Source organism: Chanodichthys erythropterus, chromosome 20 (assembly GCF_024489055.1).
Source record: "Chanodichthys erythropterus isolate Z2021 chromosome 20, ASM2448905v1, whole genome shotgun sequence".
NCBI classification, from domain to species: domain Eukaryota; kingdom Metazoa; phylum Chordata; class Actinopteri; order Cypriniformes; family Xenocyprididae; genus Chanodichthys; species Chanodichthys erythropterus.
This window is the reverse complement of record NC_090240.1, coordinates 37,948,547-37,975,806: the sequence shown is the minus strand read 5'-3', so window position 1 is coordinate 37,975,806 and position 27,260 is coordinate 37,948,547. Positions and strand designations below refer to the sequence as shown.

At 39.0% G+C, this 27,260-nt stretch overlaps 1 protein-coding gene across 1 annotated transcript in view; it reads right to left on the bottom strand.

Annotated features, from left to right (window-relative positions):
• The window catches only part of LOC137008828 (collagen alpha-1(XXIV) chain-like), a 98,150-nt gene that overhangs the window by 56,921 nt on the left and 13,969 nt on the right, over positions 1-27,260 (bottom strand). Inside the window, exons 3-14 of the mRNA XM_067370545.1 lie at positions 24,465-25,741; positions 18,526-18,579; positions 17,355-17,408; positions 12,694-12,747; positions 12,003-12,056; positions 8,243-8,287; positions 7,278-7,331; positions 6,287-6,331; positions 3,538-3,591; positions 2,285-2,329; positions 1,285-1,338; positions 277-321 (exon numbers count right to left, since the gene is read on the bottom strand). Coding sequence (XP_067226646.1) covers positions 277-321; positions 1,285-1,338; positions 2,285-2,329; positions 3,538-3,591; positions 6,287-6,331; positions 7,278-7,331; positions 8,243-8,287; positions 12,003-12,056; positions 12,694-12,747; positions 17,355-17,408; positions 18,526-18,579; positions 24,465-25,741 — 1,835 coding nt within the window. The remainder of the gene's footprint in view (positions 1-276; positions 322-1,284; positions 1,339-2,284; positions 2,330-3,537; positions 3,592-6,286; positions 6,332-7,277; positions 7,332-8,242; positions 8,288-12,002; positions 12,057-12,693; positions 12,748-17,354; positions 17,409-18,525; positions 18,580-24,464; positions 25,742-27,260) is intronic.

Genomic DNA, 27,260 nt, shown 5'->3' with positions numbered 1-27,260 from the left:
TATAATAGTTTGGTTTTTTTTTGGTTAAATTTAACCTCTAATATTATAGTAATGTACCAAATGAGAGCATCCCTGTATAGTTTACAGGATTAGTTGAAAGAGATCATTCTTCCTTTTCGGGATCGACAGATATCATTCTGAATAATCGGCTATCGGTATTGGCAGAGAAATTTAGCACTTATATAAAGTAATATCTGCACGGTTTCTGCGTCGGGTGTAAGAAGTTAAAGCTGATCCACCACTCTGTGTTTAAATGTGTGTGTGTTTAGGACTCACTCTCAGGCCTGGGAATCCACTGCTGCCGGTTCCACCGACGGGCCCCTGAAACACAGACAAAACACCAGCGACTCGATGAGAAACAGCTCTGCACTTCTGTCCGCATGTAGCATTATTTCAAACTTTCTATGTTTTTATTTAACACACTGAGTTTGAGCTGAAGACATCTCTACAGCTGTTTGGGGTTTTGGCACAATAATATTCTTCCAAAACTGTGGAAACACCATCTATAGTCAAAATATCCTCTGTGCACATGTATAGACTCATACTGAAATTTCTATCATAATCTAGAATCATTTATAATGGGATTAAACAAGAAGAATCTAAGTCTCCGGATACACATTATCAGAGATGTCTAAAGAGTTAAATGGGAAGTTTAGGCCTTTTATAATCCAGAATTGTTTTTTGGGCTCTACTAGAACAGGTTTTCCTGCTTGAATGTTGATTATTCTCCTCATATTCTCCATTGTTGCAGCTCCTCTCTTCCCAGTCTGTCAGTAACACTCTGTTTACTTCCTGTCTCTATGAAGCCCCTCCTTCTGAAAAGCACAATGTGCTCTGATTGGTCGGCTGGAGCAGTGTGTTGTGATTGGTGTTTGGGAAATGCCCCGCCCCTTACCATAACCGCCAGTTTCAACACACTACTAACTAACTCAACCAGGGCCCACCCCTTTATTTTGGCCAGGAATTATTAAATGAGGATAGCTTATATTATATTAGTTATGTTTTTTTGCTTGTTTTATTATGAATTCATTTTATATTTCAAGCATGGTGTTTGTGCACTTAATGTAATAAACATCATACAATAGTGAAATAGGTTATAATTAGTCAAGACATCACGATAACAACTTTTAATAATGACCCGTTTCCTGATTTTTCACGACACCGCAAGAAAATTACAATTTCTTTACACACTAAAGAAAGATGAACATGGTGCTTTTTAAGAATGTTTAGATGTTTGTATTGGAACCTCATTTTCTGCAGTGCTGACAGCAGAGAAACACGTACCTGGTTTCCGTCGGGTCCAGGTGGTCCTCTCTCACCCGCATCGCCAACAACACCCTGTAAAAGCGCTCAGATCAGCTCAGGACACATTTCAAACGCCTCTGTCAGTCTCACATCAGTCACACTGCCATTGAAACGTCTGAACGCTGAGGTCCTGAGGTAATGCTTTTCCATACTGTCATATCACACACATCGGAACAGTTCGTTTGGCTTGAGTCTGATCTCGTCTCCACTTTATTTCTCTATACATGATAAGTGCATGTTGCTCTAAAGAAAAGTAAAGAATCTTTGGTGTAAATCAGTGTTTTTTTGCTTGTGTCTTTCTGAGCCCAGGGGCCTCTGAATGTCTTCCAACAAGCTTTCATCCTCACTCAAGATGCCTTCGATTAATCATTCCTGCTGCAGACGCCGGGCAGCGAGCCCAGCTGGCACAGGATCTCTGGTGTGATGTTAACAGGCCCGTACGTTTGAGGGTTTCTCAGGCCCAACGCTGAACCAACACTAAAGCAAAATGAGCTGAGATTTTACAAGCTTGAAGAAGCTGATATTAACTTTATGAAGCATCTCTGAGTTATTAACATGAAGAATGTATGGGTGTCTCAACAAATTATATATCATTAATAATCGTAACATGTCAACCGATGCAGATAAACGCAAAATTCGTTTGTCGCTATTGTACGACGACTTGCAGATTGTGTGGCATTTCTGTTGTTGTTCTTTAGAGGCACAGAGCGTTTACCACAAACACATCAGTCAGAATAACCCTCACAATCCCGTCAAGAAGTAAAACAATGTTTCTTTACTAATGCAGACTTTTATATTTTGCATAACATCTTCCATCCGCTTAATGCCACTGGCTTTACAGCTGGGCAGCAGATGACAAGAACAGATTCGTTGTTCATTTTCTTGCTTTTCTTTACACACAACTAATCTATTTTAAGTGCCCATCACTCATTTGCATAACACCCCGTGATTAATGCTTATAAATGAAGGGAGAGTTTACCTGTCTTCCTTTGGGACCCTTGTTTCCCACCGGACCTGGAATTCCCTGGAACACATCGAGATGATCGCAGTTACAAACAAATCTGATCTGACACACATCGATCATTCTGAGCCGGGGGGCGTCATCAATCTGAACGCTGTTGTCTTGTGTGTTTTCAAGATCACGTCATTCATCTGGTAATTTAAGTCTGTGCTGAGACTGAGAGTTGCTGCAAATCACAGAACGATGGCAGATTTGACAACATTCGGCCTTAAACAGCCCATGTCAGTGTAACATGTCCGGACAAAACCAGCATTATGCTGATATTAAGAAATACTGTGAGATATAAACAGCATCTGAAGCACGCAATTGTTTTGACACGTCCATTAGTATGTAAAATGAGTGAAGCATGCTTTCATAGCAACACATTTACAAAGGAAGTCTATGGGGCAAGTGTACAGGAGCTGAAACAGATTTGAGCCGTTGAGTGTTAAAAACATCCTTTTGAGTTGGAACTACTTTTCCAAGATGAATAAACAAAGTTCTGCTGCATGTACGAAATGATAATTCCAATAGATATTTTAGTGGTTTATTTACATTGCTACTTGCTGGCCTACTAGATATATACTGTAAGTGTACTAGGCATGTGCCCGAAGCCGAATACCAGATTCGGAAAGGAAATGACATGTACTACGGAGCACCTAAAGGGATACATGAGATAGGAGGAAAAAATATATTTCAGTGCTTTTTCTTGCAAATATATAGTTGGGTAATTATAAAGTAAACAATCTGCAAGCATAAGGAAGTTGCAGTTAATATGTGGAGTATTGAAATCGCTTTTGAATGAGTGCTCGATTTTACTTTCACTTTCGAGATTTGCAATTGCAAACCATTCACTATTGTCCTATCAGCCATCTCTCCTTACTCTCTTTATGTGGTAAGTGAAATCTGTTGTACTACAAAGTAACAGGCTCCTGCTAGAAAACGACTAACCATGTTCTTTTGGGGCTCCGTAGACTGCTTTTTTTTCTTTTCGTGCCTTTCCGAATACGGATTTAGGCTTCGTACACACCCCTTTTACTACTGTAAAACACACTTCCGTGATAGTACAAACTGAGGTATAATTAATAATTTAATTATTTAATTAATAATTTCTGTAGTATTCAACAGCATACTATCTTGCTTTCATTCATGCAGATGGCATCTCCTTGATTCTTGCATTTCATTTGCATTAATGTGAAATGACAATTGTATAATTGTTCATTTAAACTCACTCTCTCTCCCTCCAGTCCTGGTGGTCCTGCAATTCCTGGAGGTCCGATGAAGCCCTGATAAAGAAAAACACAGTAGCTCAAAATCACATGTTTACATATTTAAACTCCTCATACATCTTTTATCAGATAATCCCAAAACTTTGCTCAGATAATCCTGATACCATGCTGGTCAAAAGTTGTTAAAATCGATCTGATGTCCCATTTAGGTATAATGCATCAAGAAATTTGAAGACCGTGTATTTGAACGCTTTGGACTATTGGAACAAAATTTGGTGCAAGTCATTGCCACCATGCCCTGATGATACTGGAGCAGTTTAGGGACAGCGCCACCTACTGGACAAGAAATTTCGAATTTTTAATTAAGCCATGAGCCTAAAATCTCCACCTATGCCAGCGCTCATCAACTGATGGCCCACCAAATATTTTCATCCGGCCCGCGGCACCCCAACCTCGCTCCTCCTCTTTTCCTGGCGGTGCGGCTAAATTTGGTTAGATACGTGGCCGCAGTGCGGCCTGCAGCTGTACGGCTATATACACACTGTTCGTACATGTACGCTCCTCTGACTGACCTGAGAAACATTTTCAGTGTGAATACTTCGGCAGTTATTATGTGCGTTCCATATTTTTGTTGACTGAACCAGCGATACCTATCATTCGTGAATTAATCATTCTTTTGTGATGATTCTTTCTTTTCTGTGAATTGGGCAAACGTGCTTGCATAACTATCTAAAATGATTTGGATTCGTTCTGACTGCTCTGTCACTGAATCATCTGAAGTTGTTTCTCTGTCAGTAACAACAAATACAGAACAAACAGAGCTGTTTTCATGTGTTTCACTAGTTTACTTTGAACTTTGCAGCACGGCCCAATGGATAATGGAATGAAAGCTTAAAGGAGCTGTGTTCATTCCCGGTCACCATTATTAAACAGCGTTGCAACATTTAGTGAGAAGTGTTTCAATTCGACACACACCTCTTATTTACAAACCACAAATCACTCGATGATTAAACTAGTTTTTAAATTGGATGAAACAGCCTCAAGATTCCCAACAAGACTGATGAGGAAAACAGGAGAAACATTGTGCCATGAATGAAGATAGAAGACTTTTAAATCCCAAAATCACCACCCTTACAAACATTTACCATGAATGAACTGTAGTAAATTACCATGGTTTGTGGAAATGTGGAATATTTATATTGAAAACTATGTTATAGCCATTTATAATGCAATATATTTATTAGGTGGGTAGGGGAATATATAATTCGTGTAGTTTGTACCTGTGTTTAGGCGGTTTTTTTATAGGCCTATATAACATATAATATAATATAATATAATATAATATAATATAATATAATATAATATAATATAATATAATATAATATAATATAATATAATATAATATAATATAATATAATATAATATAATATAATATCATTTGACAGTGGTAATGAGTAGCCATGTATGGATTTAGCTGTGGTTACCAAATCTCACTGTGAGAATATTTTCATTTAAGCCTAATAACCTGAACTTCAAGATTCATCTTCATTTTAAATGTCACCTTATAAAACAGTATATTTGTTGTTAAAGTAATTTACAACTAATGTACACATAAATCAGTTTACACACAGAGAAATAAGATCATGTCAGCATCAGGTGTGATATCATCTTTTCCACATGCACTGGACACAAATCATTCATCGTGGCGAGTGAGCAATTGGCTGGTGTTTTTGTTTGCAGTAGGTGGACGAAGCGCTATATGTACCATTCTTCTATCTTGTTAAGCGAGATCACATGTACTATCAGTCAAAGATGAAAGAAACAGCCCTCCTCCTGTCTCTGCACATTCCTGTGCCGCGGCACACTGCCAGATGTTGAAAGAGATTGTGTTTCTAAAACATGCAAAATATCTGAGATGCAGCAGTCTCATCTTGACTTTGTAGAGCTCACTGATTCTTGAGTCCTGGGACAAAACAGGCTTGAGGACTGCAGAAATAAGGCTCATGTATCTTGGAATTGTTTTAGATGATTCAGATTAGAATTTGTTCTACATGTTCAGATGGATTCACCTGCATTTGGGTGCAACCACCCGTTTTTCTTCACTTCATCACTCAGAATGGGTCAACAGCAATATCAGATACAAAAATGTTTCAAATATTTATGATAAATATTGGAAAATTTAGAACTACAGGACGTTTTGTTTTAAAGAGATTTTCAGCTCTATCTATTGATGAAAATCTGATGTTGACAAAAATATATATGCATTAAATGCAGCAGCATTTTTTATTTATTTCCTTGTTTATTGATTGACTGATTGACTGACTGAGTAACTGATTGATTGATTGATTGATTGATTGATTGATTGTGTTGCTGCTACTAACAGGAAATACTTTAACTGTGGGAAATTATCTAAAAAGCATGAAATCATAAAAAAAACCTCACCAGTTATGTTGCCTAATTAAACTCGCAGCACGTAAAACAGTTAGATTTTTTTGTATGTTGATTTAGACAGATTTTATGATTATTTAGCCGGGACTTTGTTGTGAAATATTATAAAAGAGGCGTATTTAATATCTGTTTGAATCTAGTCTGATGGTCATTTTCAGAACGAATGGCACGTAAAGTTGTGTGTTGTGTTTCAACATTCTCTATTTATCTCTCTCTATTATCTGTTCCTGTAGCTCTCAGCGAGATGATGTAAGAGTTCAGGCATTGTTTGAACAGGAAACCATGAGACAACAGCTGTACGTACATTGACACCTTTAGGTCCTGGGTTTCCCTCTGGTCCTCCCAAACCCTGAGAGACAAAAGACATTAATGTTACACACATTTACATATCAGACTAACGCACACATCAGACATCATGAAACTCTAATATGTTAACAAAATGAACACTGGCTTTAACCAATGTTCATTTCTCTGTTCTGGAAATATATGCATTTTTAATTATCACATATCATTTTAGAAAACTAGGACAAAATGTTTTGTGTTCTGTGATTGATCAATTGGAGAAGTATGTGGTGATTTCTATTAGTTCATTTTTTTTTACCTTATTTACCTGTGGTGTCTTGCATTAAAATGTTTATCACTGTTTACTGCATACTGTTTCACAGTATACCACGCAAAACATTCTAAACAGCTGCGTGATATTAATTTTAAATTAAGCATCACATTTAATAAATACGATTCGATTAGAACAGGACAGAAGGCCATATCTTTAAAACGCTTTGGCTTATTGGACCGAAATTTGGTGCAAGTCATTGCCACCATGGTCTGATGGTACTGGAGCAGTTTAGGTACAGCGCCACCTACTGGACAAGAAATATCTAAGTTTTAATAAGCCATGAGCCTGAAATCTCCACCTTTGCTATGAGCAAACAAATCTACTTACAAGAATCAAATTTAATATTTCAAATTTAGGATCAAGAAGAGTGTTACAATGAATGAAAAAAGATTTTAGATTCCTAAAAAGAAAATTGAAAAGAAAACATTTTAAAGATGATAACTGGATGCCACTATCTGAATTAATGCAATGTAGTGAGGTCATTAACAACAATGTAGTATATTACTTTTTAAAATGTTTGTCATTCTGTTTCACATATTACTTTTGAAAATACTTGTACCACGCAGTACATTCTGAACAGCTGCATGATATTAATTTTAAATTAAGGATCCAATTTAAAGAAGTAACACAGAATCAATAAGACGTTTTTGTTTTTTTTAGTGGATATCGGTCACTGCACCTGCCTGCCAGGGTAACCTGCTGCCCCAGATACGCCTGGCAATCCTGGCAAACCCTAAGGAGAAAGGAAAGAAAAACGTGAATGAGAGATGAGAACGGCTGCCAGCGGACGAATAGAGCTCCTATTGTTCCCAGTGGCATCTCTCTCTCAAAGCATCCACGGGCCAGTCCCGCTCTCCGCGGCCTGACCCTGGCTGAAGTCCAGACGGCGGCTCCTCTCCACTGCACGACTCCAGCGCGGATCATCTTTGCATCAGGTGACTGCATATAAAGACTGCGCTTTGTGACTGAATGAAAGTTTCCATGTATTGAGTTCCAAACCTTCCGGACTCAGTTATTGAGGAGGTACAAAGGTACAACTCATAGATCTGTTTAATGCCTTGTCAAACACATAGGGAGGGAGAATTAAACCTGATTGTACAGGCAAAATATGAGTGGAAGGAGGGCTGCTTTATGAAAGAGAGGTCAAATACAATGCTAAAATCTAGCATTCAACTTCAGGATGTTTGAAACTTAATGTCAGCTCCATCTATTGATGAAAATCTGAAAGGTATTGAAAAAATACATGCATTTTACACTTGCATTAAATGCAGCAGTCTTATATATATATTTATTTATTTATTTATATTGCTACTACTAACAGGAACTCCTTTAAATTGACTTAATTTCTCTAAAAAAAAATGTGTCCATTTTGTACCATGTCTCAAGAATCAGCGCACTACAACTGGAAGAGTTTACATCGATATGATGTACTAAACTAGGATAGCGAATAACTTCAGTACAGCAGCATGACAATAAAGCTCTTTTTAGTATGACCCAATAGTATGATTAGTAATAACAATAATTATACTTGACTTAGCAAGCACCACTAGCTAATTATAGCTTGTAGTCTGACAATGATTGAAACGGTAAAATGTCAACGTGAAGACCAACGTGAAAACAAACTGACACATCTCATCCGCTCACCTGTTCTCCTGGCAGACCTGCCGGTCCTGGATAGCCTTTGGGACCCTGCAGGTGAAAAAAAAAAAGGAAAGGAGATTATGACTCAACTCTATTACAGAACGCCGGGAAGAACACAAAGCAAAGAATTTTCCCATATCCCTCAATGTTAAGAACAAGGAGAAATAGAGAGAGTCATACTTGACGTGTTATCTTTTCCACATTTCTGGGATTTTGTTGCCTAAAGTCGCAGTGGACTCAGATAAGACTAATAGCCTTTAAGAATTTCCCCAGAACTGTCAAAACCCTTTAAAGCTTTCCTCATCTGACAGCTCAAGCTCGAGCCCATGAAAGAAAGACAAGTCACGACAGTGAGACGGGGAGGGGAGGTCAGAACTCCTCACCTTGAAACATTTCTAGCCTGCTCTCGTGTGCTGGAACTGATCTGTGCCAATTGAACTGAAGCACAACAATGCAATCATAAATTCACCTTTCCAAATATATCCTCAAATCTAATACTTTGATGTTTAGATGCCTGATTGATAGATGTACCAACAGCTGTTTGCCAGCAGGTGGCGCTGTGTGTCGGACCGAGCAGAGAGGTTCAAGTGTAGTGCAATCCTCTAAATTTGGAAAATTCCAAGCCTTCTGCATTGCTCCTGAGAAGACAATGATGTATCAGAGGTCACGTGATTTATACCTGACCTGGTCTGGGCCTGTACGACTATTTCTGCTCAAGCTCTTTAAACATTTTACTGCAAAAAGCAGAGTGCTCTAGGTACTAATGACCTATAAAAACAGTATTTAAAGGGATTGCTTAAGTTCACCACGCTCAAGATCAAAGACTGTGGGAGGTGAGGTGGAAAACTGGTTAAGATCAACATGGAATGAAAGTCAAGATATCATTTTATTAGTTTATTAGGATTTTTAACTCTTTCTCCGGCATTGACGGAATTTTCTGTCATTTACGACACAACACTTCCATCACTTACGACAGCACTTTCCAGCTAGTCATGTGCCGATATTTGGTCATACGATATATCACCATAATGAATATGCACAATATCGTTATTGTGGGCACTTCAAAATGCCGTGAATATTTTTTTATTACGAATTATTCAAATTTTTATAATACATTTTAAGAATACTTTCCCCAACAACTGTATAAAATGCACAATATCGCTGTATCTGCATCAAAGGGACACGGACATTCAGATGTAAACAAGCCCAACGTGCACGAGAAGCACATGGTGCCTCGCCGAATATAAAAGTGCACGTTCAATCTCTGACAGCAGAGGGCGCTGATGAAACAGCAGAAATGCAGCGGTTACCCCGGAAACCCTTGTAAACAACGCAACTGCTACTGAACAGTATTTAAAATGCTTCAAATAGCTATTCAGTTTTTTGTATTCACAATGTTGTTTATCACAGCACCAAATACTTAAAGACTTAATAAGCTATTTATTTTCAAACTTAAACAATTTTATATTTGACTACAACATGCTTTATAATGATTGAAAATGTTCTGATTATTTGTTCTTGTTCAGTAACACTTAGTGACATAAGGCTTCATTAGTTAACATGTTAATTCATTATTACCAAAGTGACAATGAAAAATACTTAATGTTAATGTTAATTTCTTAGTTAAAGTTTAATAACATTACTAAAATCAAAAGTTGTAACTATTATTTAATGGACCTGAAATAAAAATAACAATGATCAGTTGTATTTTTTAACTAACATTAACAAAAAAATATTTTTTATAATATATAAACATTTGACTTTATGTTTTTTTGTGTATTGCATTAATGTATTTAAATGTTTAGAGTTCTTTTTGTTATAAAGAAAGAGAGTTCTTAAACTGTTATACTATGCAACACTTTTTTGCAACAATATTGTGATATTACCGTAATAAAAGCTTCAGCAATTATCGCAACATGAAAATTTGATACCGTCACATGCCTATTTCCAGCCACTGACAGAATTTTCAGAACACTTCCCCGGCATTGACGGAATTTTCCAGCAATCCATGTTTCCACTGTTATACAGTAAGGGGGCGCTATTGAAGAGGAAATGATTGTGAAGCTTTGGCGATGCTGATGGACTCAATCTAGTTGGTCCGTTTTGATTTTCGTTCTGAATCCGAATCCGATTCGTCTTTGAGAAAAAAAACCTGTTGCTTTTTCATGAAACTTACCCACATTCAAGTGTTGATAAAAAAGAATGCATGAAGCTAGAATAAAATATTGTTTAAAAGCAGAGGCTCTGCTCTTTCTTTTGCATGTTCAGATATTGTTCTGATTCTGGGGGCCATGAAAATTTTGTGAAAATGATCAAAAATACTGGCATTGGCAGGCAACTTTTAAATGAATGGGGAAAGAGTTAAAAAGCACATTGAGTTCAACATTATTAATTCATGGAATATGTCATTTTCTGAGTAACATCAAAGACTCTACTATGAAGTCCCGCCTTCTAAATAACAGCCAATAAACAATTGGTAAAGCCATTGGTTGCCACAGAGAGAGTGTGGCACTGCACAGGTGCATTGGCTGGACCAACATGAAATATAAGCTATTTGAGCATAAGAAACAACATTTATCAGACAATTCCTGTCAGATATTGTTGCTGGTGACATTGGCAAGTAGTTTTTGAGATTTTAGGATTCCCTCTTTCAAGAAAATTGGATTTGCAACTTTTTTTTATTAATATATAATAAGAGTAGCTTACTTCATTTACAATAAAACAGTATATTAATATGTAAGAGAGGCCTATGTAATTACATTTTTTAAAAATCAATTCTTTTGTTTTTATGCACCAATGCAGAATCGTTCACATTTGCATCGCGATGCAGTAAAAACGATTATGGTTCTGGTTTCGTCTACAGATCCTTGTGATTTTCGAACCCACAGATGAATTAGTCCAGGATCCACTAACCAAACCGTACAGATCTGCTTTTTATCACTTCCCAGGTTCGACACCTGACCTTTTAGAACTAACCAAGCCCCCAAACTCAATGGGGAAAAAAACTCTGTCCAAAAGGGCTCCATTTCCAAAGAAAACCACTCTTGGAGAATGCTCATTTTCTAAGAGTTGATCCACACAGTCTTAACAGTGCTCTTGGGATTGCAAGTGAAAATCCAATTACACTGGGCCACTGTTAGCAAAAGAATGACCTAAAATAAGCTCCGGCCAACAATTTCTAGTCATGACTAAAAGGACTTAACAACATTTGGTTCTCTTCACCTTATAAACCAAGACAAGAGCTACTGAATACTCCCTCATGATATCTTTCTATGCTCTCACCACAAACTACCCTCACACACCCGCCTACAGACCTCAAATATTACAAAAACATATCCTCTAGCTGAGTTAGGTGAGCTAAAACTTGCACCAGTTTTGCCTTTGAAGATGCAACACTGGACTGTTCCTGTCATCAGGAGTGAGTCACCCCGCAGAGTGCCTTTCCTCTAAAAGATGACCCTTGACCTTTTTGGGTTCTCGGGTTCTAAAGGAGCTCCCAAGTGATGGCGTCTCCCCGAGCAAAGCTACGTCTTGGGAAGTGTGAACAGACCTTCGCCTGCCCTGAAACATCACACAGGGTCTTTATTCTTGTCCGTAACCCAATCCAGCCGCTGCTGAGAGGGCCCTTGCCGCCATGGTGGCGGTAACAGATACTGTACGAACGGTGTGAAGAATGAAACACTACGTCTCACTGCTGCAAACAGAACATAATTCAGCTGAAAAAGGTTCTCGAGCAGTAAGGGAGGAGTGCAGGAGAACTTACCTTCAGACCTTGTTCACCTTTAGGACCCTGTGGACCTGGCCGTCCTCTTTCACCCTGAAATAATAAAAGAGAAAACGCTCAGTGTTGTCCTCCATACCTGGATGACAAAAACAGATGTAATTCAAAGTAATCGCCCTCACATTTCAAAGCTTTTCTTTCATGGAACCCAAACAAACACTCATATTTTGTATCATTTCTATTATTTTCTTTTCAATAGAATGGGAAAGAGCAGGATCCGTTGAGCTTAAAAAAATTACCAAAAAAGGCTCCATAAAAAGGCCATCACTTTCAAATTGTGCCCGCATTTTCCACCAACTTTGGTATTAATGGTTTACGTGTGTCTTGTGACCATTCTCCTTTGATGCCAAACCTGGTGAGAAACATTTTAATTGATACATTGATATTTGAATTGAACATTTTTTGGAAGCTCGAAGGCCCCCAGTTTCCCATTCATTTGTGTTGTAGAGAAGCTTTGATATTCTGCTAAAGTTTTTTCTGCTCTGGACTCCATGAAAGAAGAAGTCCTACGGATTTGGAACGACATGAGGATGAGTAAATAATGACACTATATTTATTTTGGTGGGAACTATCCCTTTAAAGGCCAGGAAACCAATACGTAATTGCTGTAGTTTAGGGTTTTGTATACATTTCAAAGGACCAAGAGAAAAGATTGTATTTGTGTACTATTTACCGGTTCACCTGCCGGCGCCTGACCCGGGGACAGTCCAGGATCTCCTTTTGCTCCCTGGAACATAAACAAAGTGTTATTGCAGTTTGATGTCATATATCTGTAACATTTTATAACAAAGTCCCATTAGTTAACAATGAGCAACACATATTTACAGTATTTATTAATCTTTGTTAACGCTGATTGTTAAAAATACAACTGTTCATTGTTAGTTCATGTCAGCTCAGGTCTATTAAATAATATTAAACTTTTGATTTTAAAGGGGGCCTATTATACCCCTTTCTTCAAGATGTAATATAAGTCTCCAGTGTCCCCAGAATGTGAAGTTTCAGCTCAAAATACCCCACAGATCATTTATTATACCATGTTGTAAATGCCCATTTTTGAGTGCAAAACAGGCTGTTTTCGTGCATGTATCTTTAAATGCAAATGAGCTGCTGCCCCCCACCCCCTTTCCAGAATAGTGCTTCCTTCAACAGTTCCTGCCTGCATTGGATACTCTGCCAAATACTAACAAACGATTTAAAGCTGTATCAAGTTACACGTCTAATTTATCATGTTCTGAGCGCACACATCTGAAGCATGCGCACAGAAAGCTGGCTGTCAGACGGCACATCTTGTGAGTATTAAACTCAGTTCTCTTTCATGTCTTACTGTGTTAAATACACGCAAGGTTATGTCAAAAACACACAAAGTTCACATAAACACAGTCTGTTATGTCTAGACATTCATGTCACTACAATGGCAGACAGTGTACAACTCGCTCAGGGCGGGGTCTATGCTAATGCAGCAGCGTCCATCAGCAGTCATGGGCAGGGCCTGAGCAACGTGACATTGCTTTGATCATAAAATGAAAATGGTTTGTTCTGAGACGCTGCTTATGATTTATGAGGATTTAAAAAATGGAGTGAGTGGATTTGTATCATTATAGGGTGGTTGTCTACACACACTGCCAACACACATTTATGTTCAAACACCATGTAAAAGTACATTTTGCATAACAGCTCCCCTTTAATAAAGCATTAGTAAATGCTGAAATGAACATTAAGATTATTAAATGTTTCAAAAGTACTTTTTATTGTTAGTTTGTTAACTAATGTGGTTAACTAAAGTTAACAAATGGGTAGCGTTACCCATATATCCCATAAAAAATGCTGTCAAAAACATATTTGTGAAGTCAAAGCAAACTCAAAAATCATGCCTAAAGTTCAAGAAGAAACATGCACATCATGTTCTCCTGTGCTGACAGATTAAGGCAAGTGTTAACAGCGGATTTGGTGAGATATGTGTATTCAAACACACAAAACCTCATAATAATGCAGATCAATTGGTTATATAGTGATCAGAAATGAACCAGTGATATCTCAATCCCAATCATTCTTTCATTTATCAATCCATTCACCCATGGACCAACAATTCAATCAATAATTTCATCCATCAACATCATGGTTCATTCATTCATGGATTCATGAATTTATTCATAGATTCATTCAATCAAATTTGGTGGATTCGACCAACTGTACAATATTGTGCTATTGTACTACAAAAGACTTTTTAATTACATTTAAAATGCATCTAAATCCAAAGGGAGTCACTGGAAGTTCACTGGAAGTAAAGTCTCTTGTCAGGGACCCAATTTACTGTAGCATGTCAATCAAACAACTCCAAACCCATACAGGCCTGAATGAGAGCTTTATTGCTTCAGTTCAGCTTGAAACGAGCAGTTTGATGGAAACACAATTGCTGTCATTCAACACAAGACAGCGCAGATTTGATGCTTGCAAAACACAACTTTACTGAAGCAAATCCTGCTCTGAACCGAATGTCAACAGAGCAGATAAGCTGCAATCATGTAGGACAAGTCACAGCCAAACCTCTCAAACCTGTGAAGCATATCTTATCTCTCTCTCGATTTCATCCCTAAAGTTTTTAAAAGGCATATAAAGCACAAAGCACTACAGCTCCGTCTTGTTTCTCCGGGGTCCCAGCAGATGTGTGTGACTCATCTGTGGGCTGCACCGAGATGCTTCACAGTTTCCACCATCTCCAACTACATCCGAGCTCAGTTTGGCCCCCGGTGATGTTATCTGCAGCGGATGACCCTGCTGCCCACTCATGTCATCTCTGAAGAACACTCACTGGACAGAGAGATGAACACTTTGTCCTAAAGCTTGATGGGAAAATCAGATCAGCATATTTGGAACTTTAAAGTGCCCCTATTATGCTTTTTCGAAATATGACCTTTCATGCAGTGTGTAACATGGTTGTTTGTGAATATTAAAGGTCTGCAAAGTTTTAAAGATCAAAGTTCAGATAAATGGAGTTTTTGTCTCCTAAAAGAAAGAAGTGATTCTGAACTGCCTGAAATGAGTCATCAGTGATTCCAGTCTCACTTCCTACTCGAATCTACGTAGGCTTATAACAAATTAGCATAATGCCCACCTATGGTCTTCATTGGCTGAACAGCGTCTCTTTGCCCCGCCCTCAAACAGTGTAGTTGTATCTGAGACTGGAAGAGTTTGATTTGTGCTGTTCATGTCGAGAAGACGCTGCTAAAGCAAATCCACTTTGATGAGACTGATACGGTAAAACCGACGCCATCGTTACTGTTCGTATCACTGTGAATCATGTGCCGAATAATTTAGTTTAAAAGTAGACATTTCAAGCTTTCTATAGATGTATTTCTCATGTCTGTGAGGCAAGCAGCTGCTGAGTTTCAGTTCATTTAGCCTATAAAGACACGCTCAGGTACATACGCAAGTGATCGCGCCGGCGCCTCCATGTCATGATTATATCGTCAGATATATTTGCTTCTTATTTATTAAATCCAGGCAATTGGTTGATGAAACATTGATTAAAAGTAAGATACTATTTTTACAAAACAAAATTTACTTTAAAGAAAGGCTTTCTACAAAACAAAACCTAATGAAGTGGTCAAAATCATGTCTGTCCCACTACATGTCTCCCGATATATTGTGCATCTTATGACGTATTCTATCTTACTCATGCTGTTCACTTTTCATAACCAAATAGATGAAATTAAAACATAGCACAGGCCTATTTAAACATAAATATGAAACTACGTTTTCTTTAATGGCCAACAACATGTAGTACAGTACAGAGAAATTTCATGTCGTGAGCAAGAGCAGATCATGAATCACGAGTCGGATCAAGCATCATTTATTTTTAGACATATTTAATATTGGAGGCATCCAAGTTATCCAAGTTAAGTAACGCAATAGTTAGTTTCCCTGGTAATCAGTTACTAACTCCATTACTATTTGTGAAAAGTAACTATAACTAATTACTTTTTTAAAGTAACGTGCCCAACACTGATTGTTCATGTGGAGAGAACGCTGTTTTCTGCTGCCAAAGCAAATCCACTTTGATGAGATTGATACAGTAAATCCGATGCCATCGTTACCGTTCGTATCACTGTGAATCAACTGCTGAAATTCAGATATGATAATGAGTGTTTGGTTTCTGACCAGTCACAACAGACTGGGCCGTCTGATCAATCAGAAAAGGTTGATATTTGTCTTAAACATAACAGGGTCCTCTAATGAGTCTGTCAAAGAGCAACATCCGAGCAATATTTTATTCCTGTGGGAAACCCTCATCACACTGAGATGCAATTAGTGGCGAAAACAAGCAAGTAAAGCAGTAAAGCGCGTTGAGTGTGGTCGCGGGAGCCCGCAGACGTCTGCTGTGCAGCACAAACCACATCCACACAGAACATTAACCTCCGGCGCTCAGCTTTACGAGCCACATCACTTCCTGCCGGGACATTTTAAAGCATGCAGGGCCTCCTATGGACGTCGTCCAGCACAGATCTACACGCAGAGAGACTCTGATTACTGCAGCAGTCCAAGCTCTGATGAAACTACATGTTTGACTGAAATCCTTTCACATGGAAACCGTCATCAGTGCTGAAGATTAACTCTGACACACACCTTGTTTCCACTGCTGGAAAAACTGAACAGGTCAAATCACCTTCAGGACACACCTGCTGTTTCCACTCACACACACGTTTTCTTTTCCACGACTTTCACGTAACATCCCACAGGTTCAGTCCTGCTGGAGCCAACGTGAGTATGTTTATTATCTTTATCAAGAACAAAGTGGTAATATTTCACGGACAAACCCTTGAGGGGTTTGAACCTGCAACCTTTCAGCTACAGAGCAGATCTTTAACTGTTATGGTGAATTGTTTTAATTTTAAAAATAAATGCTAATTCAAAATAGTAATAAAAGCTACAATAGTATTTCAATAATACTAAAATAACACGGCTGCTGCCAACTTACACTTTCCATGTTCTGATGGATTCACACACACACAGTTAACAGGCTCTTAATGTCATGTCTATATATACACATTTTCCTCTCATCTCTCAGCAGATCAAACTGTCAGTGTCTTCCCAGCGGCTCTTTCCAGTGTTTTCCCAATCCTCCACGTCACACACACACACACACGTTTTGAAAGGTGGCGAGTTTGAACAGGAAGAATCGATGTGAACGAGCATCTAGAGAGCGGACGATGCGCTGGCGTAACGGCACAGACTTGTCCGTCGCTCTCGAGATCGTAACAACAGCGGAAATATTATTGTAAACCCCTGAGCGCGGCTGGAAGACAATGTGCGGAGAGCCCCAAAACAGGAACTTACCTTCGGACCAGGTAAACCAGGTGGCCCGGGGCTCCCGTGAGGACCAGACGGACCCTGAGAGAAAGAAAGAGAGTCAGACTATCCTGCATTCGATCTCAAGAACAGATTATATATATGTTTGTCAATATTAAATGACTTTGCAAACACATTTACTGAATAAATCACTCAAAAACTTTGTTTCTGAAACAGTCAAAGTCTGTCATCAGAATGATTTGGTTTAATTCTCTCCAGAAGCGTCTCACATGATTGTGTTCCCAAACAGCAGCGTCCGAACGCAAGAGAACTTTTTTGTCTGACGCTCTGAGATGAAACTCATAGGAATAAAGAGCCCATTCCTGCAGGATCAACTCCCTATTTTGTGCTTCTGAGTTAGTCTGGAGTTAAGAGTCTCGCTGCGTGACTCAGATGGTTCAGGAATGATCCTGACAGACAGCGTCTGAGAAAAACCATCAATCATTTACTGAATTACATCACTGACAGCAGACCCTACGGCCAGAGTGTGACTCAAGAAACATGTTTAAAGGGAACCTTTTTATTCATTTTTACTTTCAGTGTGTGTAATGTTGATGTTTGAGCATGAAAAAGGTCTCCAAAGTCCCTCCAGCAGGAGTTTTTCCCTATATCAGTGTTTCTGAACTCTCTCCATTGTAGTCTTGAGTTTTCTTCCAGGAATGAACACATCACAATATTCCTCATTTAAATAATTCATACGCAGAATAAAGGTCCGGGGCCTCTACTAGAACAGGTTTTCCTGCTTGAATGTGGATTATTCTCCTCATATTCTCCATTGTTCAGCTCCTCTCTTCCCAGTCTGTCAGTAACGCTCTGTTTAGTTCCTGTCTCTATGAAGCTCCTCCTTCTGAAAAGCACAATGTGCTCTGATTGGTGTTTGGGAAATGTCCCGCCCCTTACCATAACCGCCTGTTTCAACACACTACTAACCACCTCAACCAGGCCCCGCCCCTTTATTCTGCGCATGAATTATTTAAATGAGCAATATTGTGACGTGTTCAATCAGGGAGTTGAATATTACCTCAGCACAAACAACTCATGTTTTCTAATTGTTGGAAACAATGTAAGCGAGACAGACAGATGTTGCATGAATCCGTAACACAGAGAAACAGGATTCACTCCACGGCAAACAACCAAACATTGAACGGTTTTAACTTACTCGCGGTCCTCTCTTTCCAGGGGGTCCGGGGAGACCCGGGGGGCCGGCGGGACCCTGCAGAGAAACAAAGATGAGCAGAAAGAGAGATCAATTCATGAACAACTGTTTCTTAACACCACAAGAAAGACAGTGTAATTGGAACCGCGTGTCTTTCCCAACAGAGAAAACCACGTCTGCCGTCTGAGAGAGACGCTTCAGCTCCATGAATCAAAGCTCAAACCAGAACAAAACAATCTGATTCATGGAGGGATTACTGAGAGAGAGCTGGCCTGCTGAGCATGGCTGTACATACAGTGTGAAAACATATAGACAAATAATATACACACTGTATCTGTCAAAAGTTTGGAAACATTACCATTTTTTAATGTTTCTGAAAGAGTCTCTTCTGCTTGCCAAGGCTGCATGTATCAAAAATACAGTAAAAACAGTGAAATATTATTACAATTCAAAACAGCTGTTTTCCAAGTAAATATGTCATTTATTCCTGTGATCAGAACATCATTACTCCAGAACAGCATTTATTTGGAACAGAATCTTTTGTAACATAATAAATAAATTCACTGTCACTTCTGTTCAGTTTAATGCATCCTTGCTGTACAAAAGTTAATTTCTCTTAATTTCTCTTTTTTATGGTATCAAATTGTTAAACTGCATATATATATATATAATTTTATTTTAAAGGGGTCATGAATTGAGAAATCAACTTTTCCTTGAGCTTTTGATATATAAGAGGTCATCGAATATCCTGTAAGTTTCAGAACAGAAAACCTCCTTGTTAGTCCAATAAAAGCTTTTATTGACACCAGACCCAGTGAACGATTCATCCTGGAATGTGCCTATAGGTGAAACTCCGCCTCCTCAGAGGAAATCAACGCCTACTTCATCATTGCATCATTAGCCCCGCCCACTGGTGTGTCAGTGAGATGATGAGGAGAGAAGAGCGATACAGGACTAAAATAACATTACCTTTCAAAGGATCCTAATGCAGGAATATGGTTATTTATTTATTTTCATCAATGTGAATGTCTCAGTTGAGCTTTATTTATTTGTGTTCGGTTCATTTCACTGTGGATTCTTTGCTAAATCAATCGCATTTCGGTGCAAACAGACTTTTACGATATGAACTCAACAACATGTCAGTAACTGTGTTCATTCTAATGCCTGATCTGATATTAATGATTCATGTGCAGTCACATGATCTTTATCTTTGTGTCAGTAAATCAAACCAGTGACTAAACGCTCAACTTCACCTTGTTTCTCTTAGTAGGATGAAAATAATCTGTTATTTAAACTGTGATTAAATTATATAAAGAAGAACGCTCCCTTTACAATCACTGGAGCTGTCAATCAAACAGAGTTTATCAGTGACTGAGTTCTGGACTCGCACCAAAACTCACGTTTTATTCAACGAATCTCTTAATTACATCACGTTTGCACTGTTAGTTATGATGAAAGCATTCGTTAGTGTGCAGAATCGCTGCTTTCATGAGCTCAACAACATGTCTGTGATCGACTACATGTTCATCACTGCAACCTTTCATGCCACGATCTCAATATAATGCCATAGATCTAAATGTAATGCTACAATTAACACTTTTCACGATTAGTTAACCCTGAGAGCTGTAATAGTAAAAATGTGCTATTTAGCTTTTTCATATGCAAAGATGTCAGCCAATCACAGCAGTGGGCGTTTCCACTGAAGTCTCACACAGACACGCCCCTTAAAACAGAGCGTTCAAATCAGAGGCTAAAATCAGGGTAGGAAAAATGCCTTTTATTTCTAAATTATGACAATTTTTTTGATGTAAAAAGCACAGTAACATTATAAGTGCACCTCAGGAAACATTACAAAACAATAAAACAACACAGCTCATGACCCCTTGAAATTAAATAGCAAGAGAAAAAAATTATATAATAGTACATATTATATTATTAATATATTATTCATATAATAATACAATATATATTTTTCTCCTTTTATACATATATATATATATATATATATATATATATATATATATATACTCATACCACTAAACATCAGGAAGCATTTGTAAACAGAGCAATCACTGATCTATAAAACCTTTCATTTAAACATTCCATTATCCTGCACTGATGCTCATTATCCTTTGAGGAATGACACGCGCCTCAAGCATCGCTAACTAAACAACCCTGAATCGTTTAGAACATTCTTTTTAAAAGTCTCATAAAAAGGCCTCATAAAAGGCCATTAAAAATTCACACTGACCCTGCTGGTTTGGTAAAGCTTAAAAACAACATTTACCTGGTCAAGATTAACAGAACATGGATTCACTGGTCCTCTAACCAACACTAACCAGCATAAACCTCCTGAGCAAGCAGGGATGCTTAACTGCCCTCAGATAACAATAAGAGAGTCTGTTCAATGCTAACGAACGAGCTAAAGCAAGAAGAAACCAACGTCACAGTTTATTCACTCTGTGAAAGTGTGTCCACAGGTGGAACCGTTACAATCATGATGTTTTCCAACAGTTGGAGACAATAAAAGTAAAAACTTTAGTGTTTGCAACAACTGTGCATCTGCTAACTATCTAAACCAGAGCAGCTCTTGGCCAGTGATTGATTTGTAGCCAATGTGAGGAGATGGTTAAGTGTGACAGCTGCTACAAACAGACCAGTGACCAATTACTGCAAAAAACCGACACATTCAAATATTAATATACATGAACTTATATCATCATCTTCAAGTACGAGAGTGCTATATATATATATATACACAGACTTGTGTAAGAACTTAAGGCAAGACTGGCAGAGAAGAAAATTCCCTACGATGGCTCTGTAGTATGACAACCATTATTTAAGAGACCCACATAAACAAAGACAGGTTTTGAAAGGACCAGTCGTCCTCCTAATGTGTCTCTTATGTTTTGGCTGCTTATTGACAGAAGTGTGTGTAGGAACATCTGGAACGGAGGTTAGTCGTGCACAGCCTATCAGAGAAGACGAAATGTTTCAGGGCCATGCAGCTGTGTTCAGGGCCAGATCTGTGGAAACTCTGAGAAATCCAAAGTCCGTATCTGAATCGACATGTTTAGTAATTAAAAGCGCTGTTGAATCTTAGCAGGTCCATTAGCTCTCACAATCACAATGTAACAATCCAACTTTCGTCTTGTCAACTCAACTTTTAAAAGTTGAATGAACGACTGAATGTAGAAAAAGTTGCCATGACATTATAAGCATTGATGTTACATAACAACGCTCTCAGTGCATCAGTTTGTTGAGAAATCTCAACAAGTTGTATAGAAATACTTCTGAAAACCAAAGCAAGTTGTGCTGAAATGGAAGAGAATGTTTGCAACACAATATATAATCAAAAACACTACATAGTGGGCATGCACCAAAATTTCGGCCACCAAAAATCTATATATGGGTCAATGACGTATAAGGATATTTTAAAATACAAAAAATAATAATATGTATTGCAATTGTTCAAACATTAAGAATGTTGTGTACACATAAATTCATATTAAAATTTTAAATTAAGTGATTTTAGTGTTTTTTTAACTAGAGGAATTGGCCATAGCCTTAAAAAATGTCATGTGGTGCAACCGTGATATATCTTAAAATTAACATGCTTGATATTTTTTTTCTCAGTAGTTAAAGTGTTTAGAAACAATCCAACAGATGAGCTCAAATTGCTCAAGAACTTAATGCTGGTTCTGATAGAAAGGTGTCAGAATACACAGTGCATCACAGTTGGGGATGCATAGCTGCAGACCAGTCATGCTGGCCCCTGTCCACCGCCGAAAGAGCCAACAGAAAGAGCCTAAGCATTGTTGCAGACCCCATGTACACCAGACAGGATAATTCCACAATATATGTCTCATTAAAATGATTGAACTTCATTAAAAAAATATGAATGTTTCGGTTTTGGCCCAGAATTTTCATTTTGGTGCACTCCTATTACACAAAGCAAAAATATCTATTATTTCTGAATAACAAAGATTTATGTCATCTAACTACCCATGCATTGACCAAAAATGCAAATTATTTGAGTGCATCATCAGCGATCAAACAGAGCATGATCAGAAGCCTTACATTGTAAGTTTTTAAGTTGCTCAAAAACTAAATGGCCTACTTTAGCGAACATTGTGCCCAAAACCCCTATAAAAACCATCAAGACAGACCAGCTAATGTCCTGGTTTAAGCTGGAAAGCGAGGGTGAGTTGACGGTGCTCTGGATAAATGAAAGAATGAAGTATTAAAAAGTTTCTGTGCTACAGAAACAAAACCGAAGCTATCCATCTCATTCATTGATTTGTACCTTCAAGGCATAATTATAGTTACAACAGGAGAGGAAAGTGCAATGAAACGCTGACATTGGATAGTCCCAGCTGGTGAGTTTACCTCCCCCAGTTCTTCCAAGAGAGGAATGCACCGTTATCCCTCAGCCAAGCGAGAGCACTTAGGGTGACGTCCAACAAAAATATCCACAAAGTCATGTCTAATATCCACATATCCTCACAAGAACCACTTATGCAAACACCATAATTGTGCAAGCAACTGTTTGAACATGAATAAAACATTATTTTAGAGAAGCTTCAGGGCATTATCATAAGATCATCCGTTTCTGGCTCATATAAGCATTCATTTATTGGCGTGATTGAATATATTCTGGGATTCTGGAACTGAGGTTCACAGTGGCCTACTGACCTACACTTGATAAACTACTGCACTTTACCCTGCAGTTCTGCTGTTCAGAGTTTATTTAGAATTTGCTCTAAGGAAAGCCTTGTTCCTCGTGCTATAAAAGACTGCCTTGTGAGCCAACAGTGATAAACCCTTGGAAAAGGAGAAAGATAACTCTTTTTCTTGTAGCAGAGCCATGCAAGAGCTAAGCTAGTGCAAACATTTCTTAGCAATCTCTATGGCAGCATACAAATAATGAAATGCATACATTAAACTTCATTTGCACACAAATTTGTATCATTTTGTAGTAGTATAGCATAGCCGTAGACCAAGAGCTAAGCTAGTGTTGATCTTTTTTTGACATATTTGCTACTCTCTCAATATTATGTTGCCTTAAAGTCTTCTTGGGAAGTGATTTTGCTCAGAATAAAATTGATGCTACAGAAAATATCAATTGTTTTCCCTTTTGGCACTAGTGCCAAAATAGCATTGCTGGGTGATGCAAACGAAGGATAATCTATATATTTCATAATTTGCATGCTGACAAAAAGAATGATGGGAAACGTAAATCTCAGAAATGGGCATTTTCAAGCTATCTTTATCACTGTTCATCAACAGTGCACAAACTAATTGTACCATCAACACTCACCATTACAGCTTAACTTGATGTCTATGAAGGATACGCCTCCGGCTCGGAAAGAGTTTCCCCACTACTAATAACAACATTGTGGTGGCATTCGTGTGCACTCATCTCGTAAACATGATTATTCCAACATGACTTTGAAAGCAGAATTACATGAACCTTTCCTGAACATGAAGAGTGTTTTGACATCACCTGGTTATCTTGTTGCTAGGTGATGCAAAGCCCTTACAAATGGAGGTGCAAATTAGCACATCAGTCAAATTACAGCATGGGCAACTGGCGGCGACTTGAAACATGCTATTATAACCACCTGTAAGTCCGGGAGGACAAAAACAATCATCTCACTTCTAAATCACTACCTGTCACTGTCGAATAACTTACTTGTTCTCCTGCCCAGTGGACTCCTGATCAAATATGACTCTCAGAAACACAGCCAAGTGCATGCTCTCTCAAAGAGCTTTTGATTCTACCCAAGAAAAACCCATAAATTAGCTCGAAACTCTTATGCATTGTAATTTGGATAAATTCTCAAGTAGAGCTTTGCTCTGGCTTGCAGCGACTTGATTCTGCACATAAAGATTATGGAAGTCATTCAAAAAAATGAGAAATATAAACAGAGAGTACTTACTGGAGGGCCTGGTTCTCCTTTAGGACCAACAGATCCATCATAGTCAAAGAAATATTCATCTTCTTCGAAACCATAGTCATATCCATAACCCTCCGAGTATCCTACATCGGGCGTCCCCTCCTGGACCTGCTCCTCGGATTGGTCCACTAGGTTATAGCTGCTCTCTTCACGGTACAGGACGGTGCCGTTCACTTTAAGATTGGTCTGCAGAAGCTCCTTGTTGGATTGGGTGGATCCTCCATCATTCCTCAGGGATTCTTTCAAACGGCTCTGCTTGACGATGGTGATCAAGTCCGGGGTGGCCCGTGTTGCTCTTGGCTTCTTAAGGAGTGGCTTATTCTCTGTGTCATTTTCACCATCAAGGTTCATGTCTGGGTTGCTGGTGGTAGTCTCCGGAGTAAAGGCCAGGGATTGCTCCTTATTGATGGGTCCTGGAGATGTTTTCATTAGCCTAGGTGTGCTGGAACGAAATATCGGGGCGCTTGTGGTTGACAGCTGGTCATAAAGTGCTGTGGGAATAGAGTTGGTGGCCGTGGTGGACTGATCAGCAAGAGTTGGGATAAATCCCAGAGTATGTGATTCGGAAGAGCTGCGGTGGAACTTTGGGGAAGGTGAAACTGATGGGAAGTGAGACTCCGTGCTCCCTGACAGAGATCGGAAGGTGTCGGACAGTCTGCACTGTTTTTTAACATAGTCGCAGTAGTTTGCCGCTGCTTGGGCCGAGGGGTAGATATCCAGCTGGCACAACGCTCCTTCAAACTGCACTGCCCTGGAGTCCATCCTGCCCACGGAGAGGCGGCCTTCAGAACCCAACGTCTGCGGACGTGTCAGTGTTTCCTCGCTGTACTGCACGACTCCGCAGCGTGCATAGAGTGATACGGAGCGTGGCCGAACCCCCACAGAGAAGGAGTGCCACTGTCCATCTTGTACATCGTACTTGAAGTAGACAGATGCTTTCTCGCCTGTGTAAACCACTACTCTGCCGGGCAGGAGCTGCAAGCCAAACTGCAGTCGGTCCCTGCCGTCACGCATACTAAAAAGAAAGGCATTGTTCGCTCGCCAGGAGCTTAAACTCACTATGATGGAAAACTCCTCCTCCACGCCTGCGGGGAGCAGGCCCAACGATGGGGCCTCAATGAGGGCATCCCGTCCGAGGATAGCCCCAACACCAGGGGGCAGGATGGAGAGGGATGAAGCAAGGGAGGTGAGGTAAGCTGTCCCGGAAGAGTGTACATCTCTGTGACCGGAAAGGCCCAGCTGATGAATAAGGTCTACACCTTGAGAGAAAGAGAGAGATAATTGTAAGCAATAAGGTACACAGGGTTTGGCTAGGTTGGTTTTAACATGATGATATAGTGTGTCCCAAGTTAGTTTAAACCTCTAACCCAGTGGTTCCCAAACTTTTTAACATGGAGTACCCCCTGAAGGGATCACCATCCTTCTGCGTACCACTTCTCTTCCACTTAGACTGCAGTCACACCTGTACCATTAAGGGACAATATTTGCCCCCTAAATTGATTTCCCAGTGCATATTTTTACCTTTATGAATAACTTTATAAAATAGATAATGTTTTAATAATAAAAAATGTTAAATAGAGAAATATGCAGTGATAGTAAAACTAAGTAAAACTTTTAAATATTAAACTAAAACCACCAGAAGGTGGCAGCGAGTCACTTCTTATTAGTGAGTCATCGAGTCATTCATTCAGTAACGAAGCAAGTGGCTGTGAATGAATCATTGAATCATTGACTCTCACGATTCGTTCAAAGCTGCAGAATTGTTTGCGAAACACGTCGTGTGTTGTAGTTCTGCTGTGGTTTTCGTTAGAACTATTATTTCATTGCAAAATAGAGTAAATGACAACCCTAACCTAAAGGACTAGTAACTCCACGCAATACCCTTTAGGCCAAGGATTTAAAGGTACCCTAGAACACTATTTCACAAGAAATGTGTCCCCTGAATGTGTCTGTGAAGTTTCAGCTCATAACACCCCATATATTTTTTTATTATTTCATGTTTTAACGGCCTATTTCGGGGTGGGATTAAAAATGCTCTGATTTGGTGTGTGTACACCTTTAAATGCTCATGCTCCCTGCAATCCATCTGCCATTTTCGCTATAGAGTACCTCAGGGATGACGCGTTTTTGTAGGCAAAACCCGGAAGCGAGTTAGCATTTTAGGACTTCCGGTTCCAATGCCATAAAGTCTATGGGTTTTTTTAATCGTTTTTTGCTAAATCGCCTGAAATAAGGTCTGTGGTTAACAAAGCCTCTAAATATTTTCACGTTTTGATCTATGACATAAAACACACCAGTTATAACCCGCTTGTGATTTTTTGAACTTGTACTGTGTCTTAAAATAGGCGGTTGCTAACAAATTGCTAAAAGGGACTACTTCCTTTGGCGGGGACTTTAGACATCATCATTAAAAACGGGACATTTGGACAGCATTTATCATGAAAAAGTGGAAAAGTATTCATAACAGCACAGATCATAATCAGTGAGCATGTTTTTAAATAAAGTTGTTTTTTAAATACAGTTTGAGGAAGCTTCCCTCAACCTTGCGCCGATAACTTCCGGGTTGGCCTACAAAAACATGCCATCCCTGGAGCACTCTATTGTCATTGCATCTATGCTTCACAATACCTGCAGAACGTCTGATGATTCAGCTGTGCACAGATCCAGACGTTAATACTGGCTTGTCTAATGCCTTGAACATGGGCTGGCATATGCAAATATTGGGGGCGTACATATTAATGATCCCGACTGTTGCGTCACAGTCGGTGTTATGTTGAG